Source organism: Carassius gibelio, chromosome B2, assembly GCF_023724105.1.
Source record: "Carassius gibelio isolate Cgi1373 ecotype wild population from Czech Republic chromosome B2, carGib1.2-hapl.c, whole genome shotgun sequence".
NCBI lineage: Eukaryota > Metazoa > Chordata > Actinopteri > Cypriniformes > Cyprinidae > Carassius > Carassius gibelio.
This window is the reverse complement of record NC_068397.1, coordinates 29,423,001-29,435,765: the sequence shown is the minus strand read 5'-3', so window position 1 is coordinate 29,435,765 and position 12,765 is coordinate 29,423,001. Positions and strand designations below refer to the sequence as shown.

The following is a 12,765-nucleotide window of genomic DNA, read 5'->3' as shown; positions in this document are numbered from 1 at the left end:
TCAGGACGGGGCTCAAAAACGACAGGCAGAAAGGGTGAGAGGAGATAAGGGCTCTCCAAAACTAGGGCATAAAATCAAACATTGGGCCTCGGCCAGCCAGAAAGAAAGAGAGGGAGAGAGTGAGACATCTCCCTTTGATGTAGCTGCTGTATGAGAGAACACACACACACACACACACACACACACAGTCACTGCATCACTCAGAGCTCATCTCACACTCCTCGCCGTCAAACTCTCTCTCACTCTTTTGTTATTCTCACCCTGCTGAGGAAAAAGACAAGACACCAGCTCACTATTTTAACCAATCGCTAGTCTGTCGCTCTATTCTCTTTTTAGTTCTACACTCGGTTGTATGCTATGCTGTTACTCTGCGGTTTTATCTAATTTTATATGGTTTAATTTGGCTCTTTTATTTTCTATAAAGCTGTATTCCATTCCAAAATGGTTGTATTGCTTTGTATATTATTTTTGAGTTATATTTTATACTATACAGTTCTATTTTGTACTATTTTATTCTATATGGTCCTATTTTTTTCTTTATGGTTTAATTATATTCTACATTGGACTGCTATTTTTAATTGTATTCAAGTATACACTATTGTTCAAAATAAAGGTTTTGACAGAATTTATTCTTAAGTGGCAGTAAAGATATCATAAGTGGCAATAAAGATATTTATAATATTACAAAAAAATATATACTTTCAAATATATAGCGCTTTAAAAAAACATTTTCTTAAAAAAATATATCACTGTTTCTACAAAATATGAAGCAGCACTACTGTTTTCAACACTGATAATAATAAGCAATTTTTCTTGAGCAGCAATGAAATTTCAGCATTGCATCACAGGAATAAAATACATTTGAAAATATATTCAAATAGAAAATAGTTATTTAAAATTGTAATAATATATAAAAAAAAGGCAGTATGACTTCACTGCCTTTGATAAAAAAAAAGGTGAGCAGAAGAGACTTTTTTCACCAAAAAAAAGAATCATTTTATATTCTATTCTATGTCGTTCTACATTGTTTCATTTTAGATACCCATAGTTAATACAGTCGTACCACATTCTACAACGATGCTTCATAATATTCTTTTTTCTTTACTGTCCGTTTCTATAATGTAGCGTGACACATTAGCTAAAAAAAATATTTATAACAAGGTTGAAACTGCAAAAACATTTGGATCCATAACCATACACTGAGAAGAAGCAAATGCGAAGCAGATATCAATATCATTCTGTGTACAACTGCATCATGTTTTGAACTGTACTACTGTAGATGACCTCCACTTGGGCTGTTATCATGTAAATCTGTCCTCCAGGCCTGCTGGACTGAATGAGCTCAGCAAATGAGTTCGCTTCATTATAACAGAGTGTTGCCAGATTGGAACAAAAGCACTTTTACTGTAGTCTCAATGAGGCACGAGCCGACAATAAGAGCGTTACACAAACACACACAATCATACATCACCTAGATAATTGCATATAGGAAACAGAGCAAACCCCACCCATCCTCAACGAGTAGATCCGTTACGCCGCTAATCAATACTTATCACTGCACAGAGGCAAATAGAGCTTCGTGATGAATGAGACGTTTGGTTAACGATCAGGTCGAGATGATAAAGGTCAAATCTTTATGGGGAATTCTTAAAATAGCAGAGCAGGAGGTGCACACTACCAAAAAAGACACCTAGGTTGCATCTCCATTCGCGTACTATAAGCCCCAAAACTCTGAAAACAGTACGGCAAAATTCAATTCCTAGTACTGTGCTATTTTTGGGCTAGTATTACATACAAGCCCTTGTACTAGAAAGAGGAGAGGGAAGTGAAGCTGCCACAGCAGTCTTTAAATGCATTATACAAAATGAATACATTTAGCAGCATGCAAATGCAAACAGTATGTGACAATGGAATAGGTTTTTGATGCAATTTTACCACATTTGTGTAACATTACACTGATATTAGAACATACTACAAATGATGTACTTTCCTTCCACCAGCACAGTGCATAATATCAGTGTTCAGTGTTTCATGCTCCTATTGCAACTATGGATAAAAATACTATAACGTAAAGCATATACAGACTCATTTTTATTTTATTTTGTATAAAATGGCCACAAGACCAATATGTCAAGATATGAGTACTCAATAAATAGTTGATGTTAATAAAACAATTAAGAATAAACAATAAAAGGTGGTCACATGTTTCAATTTCTCCATGATTTTTAGTCACTGATGATGTCTTGGTGCTGAAACAGACTATATCCAGCATAGTTTTGTTTCACATCACATCTGACTGCCTGAGGAAAAGTGTGTCAATGCAAACCAGAATTGTGCATCATTCAGAATTGAACTGAGAACAAACTTTTAATTGAATTCGAATTGAGGTCGCAAACAGAATGCAGGACTGCAAGAAGGCAATTTAAAATTATTTAAAGGGAGTTTTAAAATATTCATAGAACTGTCATTGTTATCAAGAATGATACATAGAGCGGTAGAAAGAATGATAGAACAATAGATAGAACCATATATCTATCTGTTCATTCTGCTTGTGTTTCATAAACAAGGCTGAGTGTCACACACATAAATGTTAAAACACTGTCAGTGAGATGTTATTTTTGGGCACAGTGCAGGTGCTGATTGAGAAAATGTCATTTCCCAGCACAGTAGATCAGTATCGAGCTGCTAATTGACCCTTCGTTAATTACAAATAATTAGTTTAAGCTAATTCGATAGCGTCCTTTATCGGTGGTGTTCTGATAAGCTATTGACAGGAGCTTCCCTTCCGCTCTGGACTGCCAATACCAGTGACATCAGCCAGAGAAGATACTGCGTGAAGCGTTTGTGGCTAACGAAAGCTAAATCTGAGAGGCTGAAGAACTACTAGAGGGCATCTGTGCGATCAACATTCTCTTATAGTCTTGTAGCATCAATAGTGAAAGCCATTTACACATCTTTGAAGGACAATGTGGTAAGAATGCAAGACAGGGATGAGAGTAAGCAATGTAACAATTACAAAGGCCTGAGCAAAGAATACAAACAATGGCCAAAGCAGGAAAACAAGGGCCATTTAAAACTGAATTAAGAATGATTTTCTAAACTTTTAACTGATTTTGAATTGACGTAGCAAATAGGATGCACATTTTTATTTAAATTTGAATGTAAGGAAGTAAACCGAAATTATTTGAAAATTAAAAGAAATTCAAATTGCAAAAGCCAAGCCGTGTTATGCCAATAAAAACGTTCAATGTTTTAAATACAAGGAGATGGAGTGATAGATAGAAGGATGGAATGGTAGAACAATAGAGCATATAACAATATAACGATATAAAAACATATAACAATTTAACAATATAACGACAGACAGATCGATATAACTATATACAATGATATAACAACATATAATGATATAATGACATATAACAATATAATGATATAACAACATATAATGACATATAAGGATATAACAATATAAAAACATATAGTGAAATGACAATATAATGTTATATAACGATATAACGACATACAATAATATAACAAAATATAACGACACATAACGATATAACAACATCTAACAATATAATGACATATAAGGATGTAACAATATAATAACATATAGCGATATGACAATATAATGACATATAATGATATAACGACATTTAACGATATAACGACATAACGATGTCAACATATAACGATATAATGATATAATGACATATAATGTTATAACAACAAATAATTATATAATGACGTGTTATGATTTAACAAAAAAACAATATAATGATACAATGACATATAGCGATATATATATATATATATATATATATATATATATATATATATATATATATATATATATATATATATATATATATATATATATATATATATATATAGTTAAAGCGACATATAACGGTATAATGGTATAACGACATAAAACTATATAACAAAATAACAAAATAACGATATAATGACATATAACACTATGTTGTTATGGAATAGCTCTTCATTTCCCAGAACGCATTACCTATGCTGAATTTCTTTAAATTAAAAATCAAACTCACACTGATGAAGTTTAACACATTTAGGTTGTTGGTTAGTGCAAGATGGTTATAGCTAGCGATAGCCAGGCTAGTCGTCTCCACTTATGAAGATATGATCCCCACATAAGCTGCATTCAAACACCAGACAGTTTCTCTCACAAATGACTTTTGTTTTTTAGTTTACTCTTCCTCATACGTCCAAAGAATGAGACATCAAATCAGGGCACAAAAGATCTCTCTAAACCCTGGCACATTTGGCCTGTCAGAGCTCAGATTTGGAGAGTCATAAGCCGAGAAAGCTCTTTTGTTTGGGGCGCTAAAAGCATTTCGGTATTTTCAGACACATCCCTCTATTTTCTGCGTCGGAGTGGGCGGCAGGCGGGGGATAAACACCGTTTATGACAGAGAAGAGTGAATTTGGCCTTGTGACAGATTTTTTGTCCATCTGAACCATTACGAAAGATATGGCTGTTTGCTCTGAAAGATGGTGAGCTACGGCTCAAAATTAGATTTTTTTCCCTCATTCAACAGGAACGAAGCTTGTGTGTATTGGTGTGTGCTCATGAATGGTGACAATAACCTAGTCAGTAGCTTTGTTTCTCTACTGTCTATGGGGAATGATTCCTAAACATATTCAGCAGTACACTTTTTTCAACATTTCTTGAGCAGCAAATCAGCATATTAAATTGATTTCTGAAGAATCACATGACAATGAAGACTGAAGTAATGATGATGAAAAATTCAGCTTTGAATCACAAAAATAAATTACATTTTAAAATATATTACAAAAAAAAACTGTTTTTTAAAATCATAATAATGTCTCACAATATTACTGTATTTTTTTTTACAAAATGCAGCCTTTCATCCTTTAAATACACTATTCTTTCCTATTATTGTGTGTGTATAAATGGTTATATAGCTTAAATAATATGATAAACAAGTTTACCATGTAGCTACTCATGTCAAGGTGAACTAAAAAGTAGTTTCATATATTAAAAAAAGTTTCCAGTATTTTTTAATAATGCAATTATTTATCTTTTGTAATGAAGTTACAAAACATGTTTTGCTATGAAAAAAAAAACTGAATAAATCAGAATTTCGAGATATTAACTCACAATTGCAAGTTATAGAGACATAATTGTAGGATATAAACACGCAATTGCAAGAAAGTTTATATCTTGTAATTCAGACTTTTTTCTCGCAATGGCATATTTATATATTACTTCTTTTTTTTTGTGCAACTGCAAGCTTATATTCCGCAATGTAACTTGCGACTGCAAGAAAAAAGTCAGAATTGTGATTATTTTTAATTCATTAGTGGAAACAGGCTTCCACAGAAAAACATAATTATAAATAATAAATAAATATTATGACCTACTTTTCAACATCCATCCAATCCCCATGGATAGAATCAAGTCCCACCCTACATTTCATTATTATCACAATGTTCTGTTTCACACACAAGACACACACACACACATTACAGATGCAAATGCACCATGCCAAGCCGTGTCAGGGAGACCGAGATCTTCGTCTTGTGTCAGCCCAGAAATGTTACATCACATAGAAAACATACCACGCTTATTCCAGTAAAGTGACAGCTCCTCTCTGTTTGTGGTCGTGCATTTTAACATCTGCTGATACATGACACGTCCATATGCCTGCGACCTCCTGACACACACACACAAAAGCTTCAAAAACAGAGATAGAGACGTTGGCAAAAGTCTCTTTACTATTTTATTGATTAGGTGTTCATTTAAAAAAAGCAGGCTGAGCACGGGACCCCTGCGCGCCCACCCCCCACCCCTCGTCACAGTGGCAGATCGAATGACTATTTCATTTACAGTCTTATGCTAATGCACTTGGCAGGAGAGGAACGAGGTCTGTGCGCACATCTGCACTCAATAACCCAATCACTTTAACCAGAATTAATACCCACAACAGACAGAGAGACTAACAGCAGAGAGAAACTCTGAAGAGAGTGACAGAAACAGTCACAATGCAAAAACAATCAGTATTATGTAGTTCTACAGTATAACTCTCCTTGAAACAACATGCACTACCTTTCAAATAATATATTATTTGAAAGATCTTTTTGTTTTCCATTAAGGATGCATTAAAATTTTTCAAAAGATTTTTAAATAAATGCTCTCTTTTAAACTTTCTATTCATCACTGATGCTGTGAATCAGAGGTAAAATATTACATAAATACTGTACAGTTTCATGCACAAACTGATTGTTTTGTGTCTTTACACATCAGTGTATCATCACAAGCTGCAGGGATTCATTTGGTTTTGTTTGTATATGTTTGTTTTTTACTCTCAAAGCCATGGTTCCCATTCACTTCCATTATGACTGACAGACTGCACCGGTTTGAGTTAAAAATCTTTGTTTGTGTTCAACTGAAGAAACAAAGTCACCTACATCTTGGATGCCCTGGGGTAAGCAGATTTTTGGCTGAACTATCCCTTTGAGCACTTAATGTTTGATGCAAGCTAAATATTACAAATATAATATAAAGATATTAAAGTTGCATCCATAAGCATTAATATGCTTAATATGCAACTCCTGCTTCCTATAATTGGACTTTAATTGTAAAATTAGATATTACAAAGCACAGCAAACCAAACTATTTACAACTTGATAAAGCTTCTTGCATGGCGTGAGACACAGAAAATCAACAAGATTCAACGCCTACACAAACCAAAGACGTCCATCTGACATTATACATGTGTTTACAATAAAGCCCCTAAACTTTCTTATATCCTCTCCTGCTACCATGTCAATAAAAAGCACCAAAACCTTAACCATTAAATGAATCATATCAATTAAAAAGCACAGACTCTGAAATGTAGACCCCACAAACAGAGTAAAATCAGCAGTCAAAGCTAATATCACCAGCACACAACGGCCGAAGCAGAGAGAGAAAATAAATGAGTTTAGAGCAATAGAGTGAGGTAGAAATGAAATCTCTTTACCTCCTCGACTCTCGCTGTCAGCTGGCTTCACCTGAATAGGCCGTGTCATCTGCGGGAGAGAAAGAGAGAGAGGGAGAGAAAAAGGTTAATGTGGAGGTGTAAGACAGAGACAGCCAGAGGAGCAGGTTAGGAGCGCGTCGTCTTGCTCTCGGATTCACAGCTGTCAGAGCCACTGAAGCTCAGAGACGTCAACTCCCAGAAGCCCACGGGCCACTGGAAACCACACACACACACGCTTCCATGAGTCATTTCAACATCAGGCTCATATCGTGACTTCAGTACAGCTGCTGTGGTTTGAGTCAGACTGAGGTGTTGGACAAAATCAGAACTGAAAAAATTACAAATGTGATCTAAATGAAATTGCATCTCATCGTGAGATTAATAGAAATGCAGTTGAGATGTCGACAGTATCTCAAGCTGCACTGAGTTGCATTAAGTCAGCGGCAAAGTCAGAGCTGCACAATTTTAGAGGCAAATTTTTTTTTGGGATGTGTTTGGATTTGTTTATTTGTAAAGTAATGCAAAATATTTGACTATATATCAATGTGGCAAAATACTAATTAGAATACTAATACAAATACTAATATAAATACCATCAATATTTTGGTAGAAAACGGCAAGAAATGTATCTTCTTATTATTATTATTAAAAATATTATACTTAAGATTACTACAGATGTGTTTTATTGTAAAATAAAAAAGAAGCATTTACGGAAAAAATTATATAATTTCACAGTACAACTGGAAAATTACAATATAAATGTCTTCATTTCTTTATTTTGGTGGAAAAACACAGCTCAAAGCTTATCAGTTTATAGTTTCAGTTTATAAGTGCTTCTCATTACAAGTCTGAGAAGATGGTTGGTGCATGTAAAAGCATGATATAACGACGCAAAGTCAGAATGCATGCAGAGATGAAGTTCATGTGAAACAGCATTTACTGTGAGTCACTGAAAACGTCATCACAAGCTGCACACACGTAACAATGTCCATAGGAATATAAAGAGGAACAAAGTTTACACTTCAATAAAATGTAACTGTGATTAAAAAAAGAGCAACCACTGAGCAATCTGAGGTCAGGCAAGGTCTGTAGCATCTGTTTAACCCTGCTTTGTTCCATCACTCCTTCTCTGCATTTACTATTTGCTTCTTAATTTCTATCTAAACTTCTCTCTCTTCGTTGCATTTTCTCTTCATTACAGTTCATGCCTAAAAGTTGGATGTTTCTGAATTAGGTAAGATGTTTTTTCCCGGAGCACAGAGGCACAAATTCATTGTGTCTTTCATGAATCCAAAGCGTGTGCTGTGATGCACAGAAAAGCCCAAACACGCACATTTGCATTTGTTTAGTGTCTGATGTGAGGAGGAAGACGAGGGTGTGAAGATGACGAGAGAGAGAGAGAGAGAGACAATCTTACACATCTAATAAGTCAACACTGAGGTTGTTTTGTGTGGAGCAGCTTTAAAATCTGTAATCTGATAAGAAGAATGAAAGCTGATCAGATCACGCCAGCGTTCTGCATCCTGTACGTGACTCTGCCCTCGACAACAGGAAATCACAGCACCTCCTCCAAATCAAAGCTGACAGGCCACGGACAAGGAGCGCCGTATATTAAACCACTGAGACTGAATGACGGAAACACAGAAATATGAGTTAAACTTCAGTGCATATTTCATCCAGTGATGCAATGAATCAAAAATAAAAAAGTAATTGCAACTTTTTTATATATCTTATAATTCTGACTTCTTTTTTTATTTATTTCTGGAGCATTTAAGGCTAAAAAATCATATTAATAATATACAATCAAGCAATTACCCAGAACACCCTGGCGACCAGCTAGCAACCGTCTAGCAACCCTAACCCCCTAGCAATGTGACAAAAACACTCAAAACTGCTGAGCAACTGTGTGGCAAGGACACAAAACACACCAATGACCACCAAATTCACTAGCAATCACCTAGAACCCTAACCACATAACAATGTGCCCAAAAACTCGAAACAGCTGATGTGGCAACCTCCCAAAACACACTTGTGACCACCTAGTGTTAACCTAGCAACAACCCAGATCACCAAAATGCCTTAGTGACCACCCAGTGTTGCCCTAGCAACTGTGCAGAACATCAGAACACTTTTGCAAACACCTAAAAGCCCTAGTGATGTCATCATCATGAGTGATGTCACTCAGAACATCAAAACCCCTTAGCAACCCCGTGGCAATTCCTCAAAACATCGAAGCAACCACATAACAACCCCCTAGCAACTACCCTAAACAGTGAAAAACTTCATAGCATCCACATGCAAAAAAAAAAAAATAATAATAATAATAATATAATATATAAACATTTTGTTTTGAATGTACAACTAATTGAGATAATGAAGGGAGACGTAAAAAACGGACATCGCGTTGTTTTCATATGGATTACTTTATCGCAGAATATTTGTTTTCGGCAGCACTTGTTTAGTTTAAAAGTAGACATGTCAAGCTTTCAAGTTCAGTTTATTTTAATGACGCGTGTCTAAATGAAAATCAGCGTAGAGAAAGGCTGCAGACAGCACACCTTGTTTGTTATCTTTATTTTATAAATGCACAAAGTTTTGTTGTTCTTATGTCTGTATACAAAAAAAAGAAAGTAGAACCTTTACAGATTCGATTGATGTACTGCTCTTATCTGTACGATCAAAAAAAGTGTAATTTAAGTTCTACCAGAAAGACTCGGAGAAGATATTGTAACAATTCATCCATTTTTTTATGAACCAGAAAGCTATATACATATGGTAGTATTTGGCGTAGGCCCCATCCGTAAATAGCAGTCCGAGGGTACGGATTCAGTATTTCCTGCCTGAAGATGAAGGCTGGGGCGCAGCCGACCCCCGTGAGGTTTTAGGAGAGACCATCCTGGTGGTGGTGGGGAGGTTGAAGGGGAAGGAAGATGGAGAGAAGAAGCTTTGTTATTGGTGAGAGAGGAAACCATCTTGGTGGTGGAGGGGTGGCTGGTGGTGAGTGAAGCATTCAGCATCTGCAAACTCAGACTCAAACTCAAGTATAAGCACGGGTTCTTTATACTTCTTATATTAGAACGTGATTGGACAATTGAGAAGGTAATAGGTGACGCTAACAATTGAGTCTTCCTGGCAGAACTTATGCTAAAGCTTTCATTTCTTTTCGGGGATATTAGGGGAAAATTTGGGGCATTTACGCATGAATCGACTCCAGAGGGTTAAAAGAACAATTCATCTTATTAAACATCACAATCACAAAACAGCATAAAGACCAATAAACATTTACCCTAGAATGCATAAAAAAATTTTTTTTTTCAACATTAGTCGAACAAAATGGAAAAGCAATAGCAATTCTTGACAGGGAATGGCAAATAAAACAAGGGAGGGAAGGAGAGAACAGGAGCGTGCAGAAGCGCTACAGTGAGAGAAATGAAGATGTACAGAGAGACGGGTACAGCAGGTGAGCTGTGTGGTTGCCCGTGGCGACATCGCTGTGGCAGCGGTGATAAAAGACTCTCCTGTATGGAGTTGTCACGGCGACGGCACACAGGGGGCTGAGTCGCAACAGGAAGCGGGGGGTGAGACGGGCCACAGCCGCGACAGGAAGTCAACATCAGTGCTAATGGGGACCTATCACTCACCTAGGTGGCGAGCCATACAGGAGCTATACACAATAACAACACAACACCACTCTGCACGCCTGTGCACATTTGGATTCTCACAAAGTGTTTTTTTTTTTTTTTCAGGATTGCTCTCGCTTCACGTAGCATTCAAAATAAATTATGTGCCACGCTCGCCAACGGGAGGTGAATTGCGAAAATTGGGCCGTTTTTCCTTTCCATTTGCAACATACAGCGTGGGTCGTGGTGTCAATAGCAACATCATATATTATGCAGGCTACACATGCTTGTCGGAAGGTCTTACTTCCCACTTCTGAAGATGCAATCAGGAATCCATCTCATTCAAGTGCTTTGTGCACGTTACACATCTACTATGCATGCAATCTATGTACACACTGCGGCTAAATTTGGTTGCCAGTTTACCTTTTAGTGCTTAATCTTGTTCTGTACACACACAGTTCAGTCATTTATGGGAGTGACTACTGCATTCTACAACTGAATTTAGGTAGCAAAAACTGCATTTGCCAAAATTCTTCGCAGTTTGCATTGAATCGAACGGAACAAGTAAGTGTTAATGATGTATTTGAACGTGTATCAGAGTGGTGTTGCAAAAAATTACAGAGAAGGAGGTGCTTTTTGACTCTTAGCCGCAGAGTTGCCAGGTCTATGTAACAAAACGTGACAAGACAAGTTCAAAAACGATTCCCAGGGGGTAGAGTTAAATAGATTAAAAAATAGACTTAAAAAAAAAAAAACAGTGGCAACATTCTGTGGAAAAATTGTGGACTAGTGTATGTAACACTGTTTTTATTTTTATTTATTTTTTTATCTATGATATGACACTCTGAAGTAAAGTAGTTAAAATAATACCATGGTACCATCTACAAAAACATGGTAATACTATGGTATTTTTTGAAAAAAGAGGGTTTAATTGTTGTAAACATTGTGCCTCAGTACATTTCAAAGAAATGCTCAATAAACCACAGACTGTCCAAAAAGAATCAGCATTGATGAGCGTGAAATGGATCAACCTCAGACAATATCACAGAACAGAGTCACACGAGGGACAGATTTTAACCCCACACCGCCAGACATAACGTCTTCGATTCATATCGATTCTCAATATATATTACAGCAACATCATCTTCAACATACAGACTGTTACCACCAAACTGCTCCCATGTGAAGCGACTCAGACGAACATGAGGCTGTCAGCGCTCAAATATGCTTTATGATGCTCATTTTACAATAATAACTGTCATAAATGTGTTGTCATAAAGACAAATGATCACACACACACATGGTATAGTAAATACATAAATCTGGATGCATGCAGTGTTTATTCTCATGTTCTACTGTACTTAAAGCTGTCCTGTATAACTGATGACTGCTGCAGATTTCTGGGCAAAAACACTGAGGCCACATTATTTATACGGGGCTTCCACTTTATGTAATTCCTGTTTACTAATGGTTTTCCTGTGAATGAGGGGAAACTTACAAACATACACACATCAAAACAAACATAGCTTTTTGTATATATATTATTAACTGGAAAATATGCATCAACAGTATGCTAGGAATACTTGCTTCAGTCATGGAATTTAAAATACATTTTATTAAATAAATAAATAATTTTTATCTCACAATTCTGAGTTTTTTCTGATAATCCTTAATTAAATTAATCATCAATTATTTTTTTTAAAAATATTTTTTAAATGATTTTTTATATTTTTTTATATTTTTGTTTTTTATTTGAGTTTACATCACACAATTATTTTTACATACATAAGAAATATGAGTTTTGGTATTTTTTCTAGTTTTTCTTTTTCTTTTTTTAATATATATCTACAAATTTCTCAGCATGGTTTAAATGCATTTGCTCTATTTTTAGTATCATTACTAATTTATGATGAATCACATTTGGGTAGAAACTGAGTTAGCGAACAGTAAAATAGCTGAACATATCAAAATACTGATGTAAAAAATATATATCCAAAAAATAAAGAACCAATTGTCAGTTAAACAACCCATCTTCGACTCTTTAATGAGATGCAACATACACTGTAGACACAGGTGTCTGCAATGCACACATCAGAACACACACACTTCCATGTGCGCATACA

The 12,765-nt window shown here is 35.6% G+C and overlaps 1 protein-coding gene across 1 annotated transcript in view; it reads right to left on the bottom strand.

Moving 5' to 3' along the window:
* LOC127951120 (CUGBP Elav-like family member 5) overlaps positions 1-12,765 on the bottom strand; it is a 164,611-nt gene that overhangs the window by 76,622 nt on the left and 75,224 nt on the right. Inside the window, exon 3 of the mRNA XM_052548787.1 lies at positions 7,023-7,071. Within this exon, the coding sequence (XP_052404747.1) occupies positions 7,023-7,071 (49 nt within the window). The remainder of the gene's footprint in view (positions 1-7,022; positions 7,072-12,765) is intronic.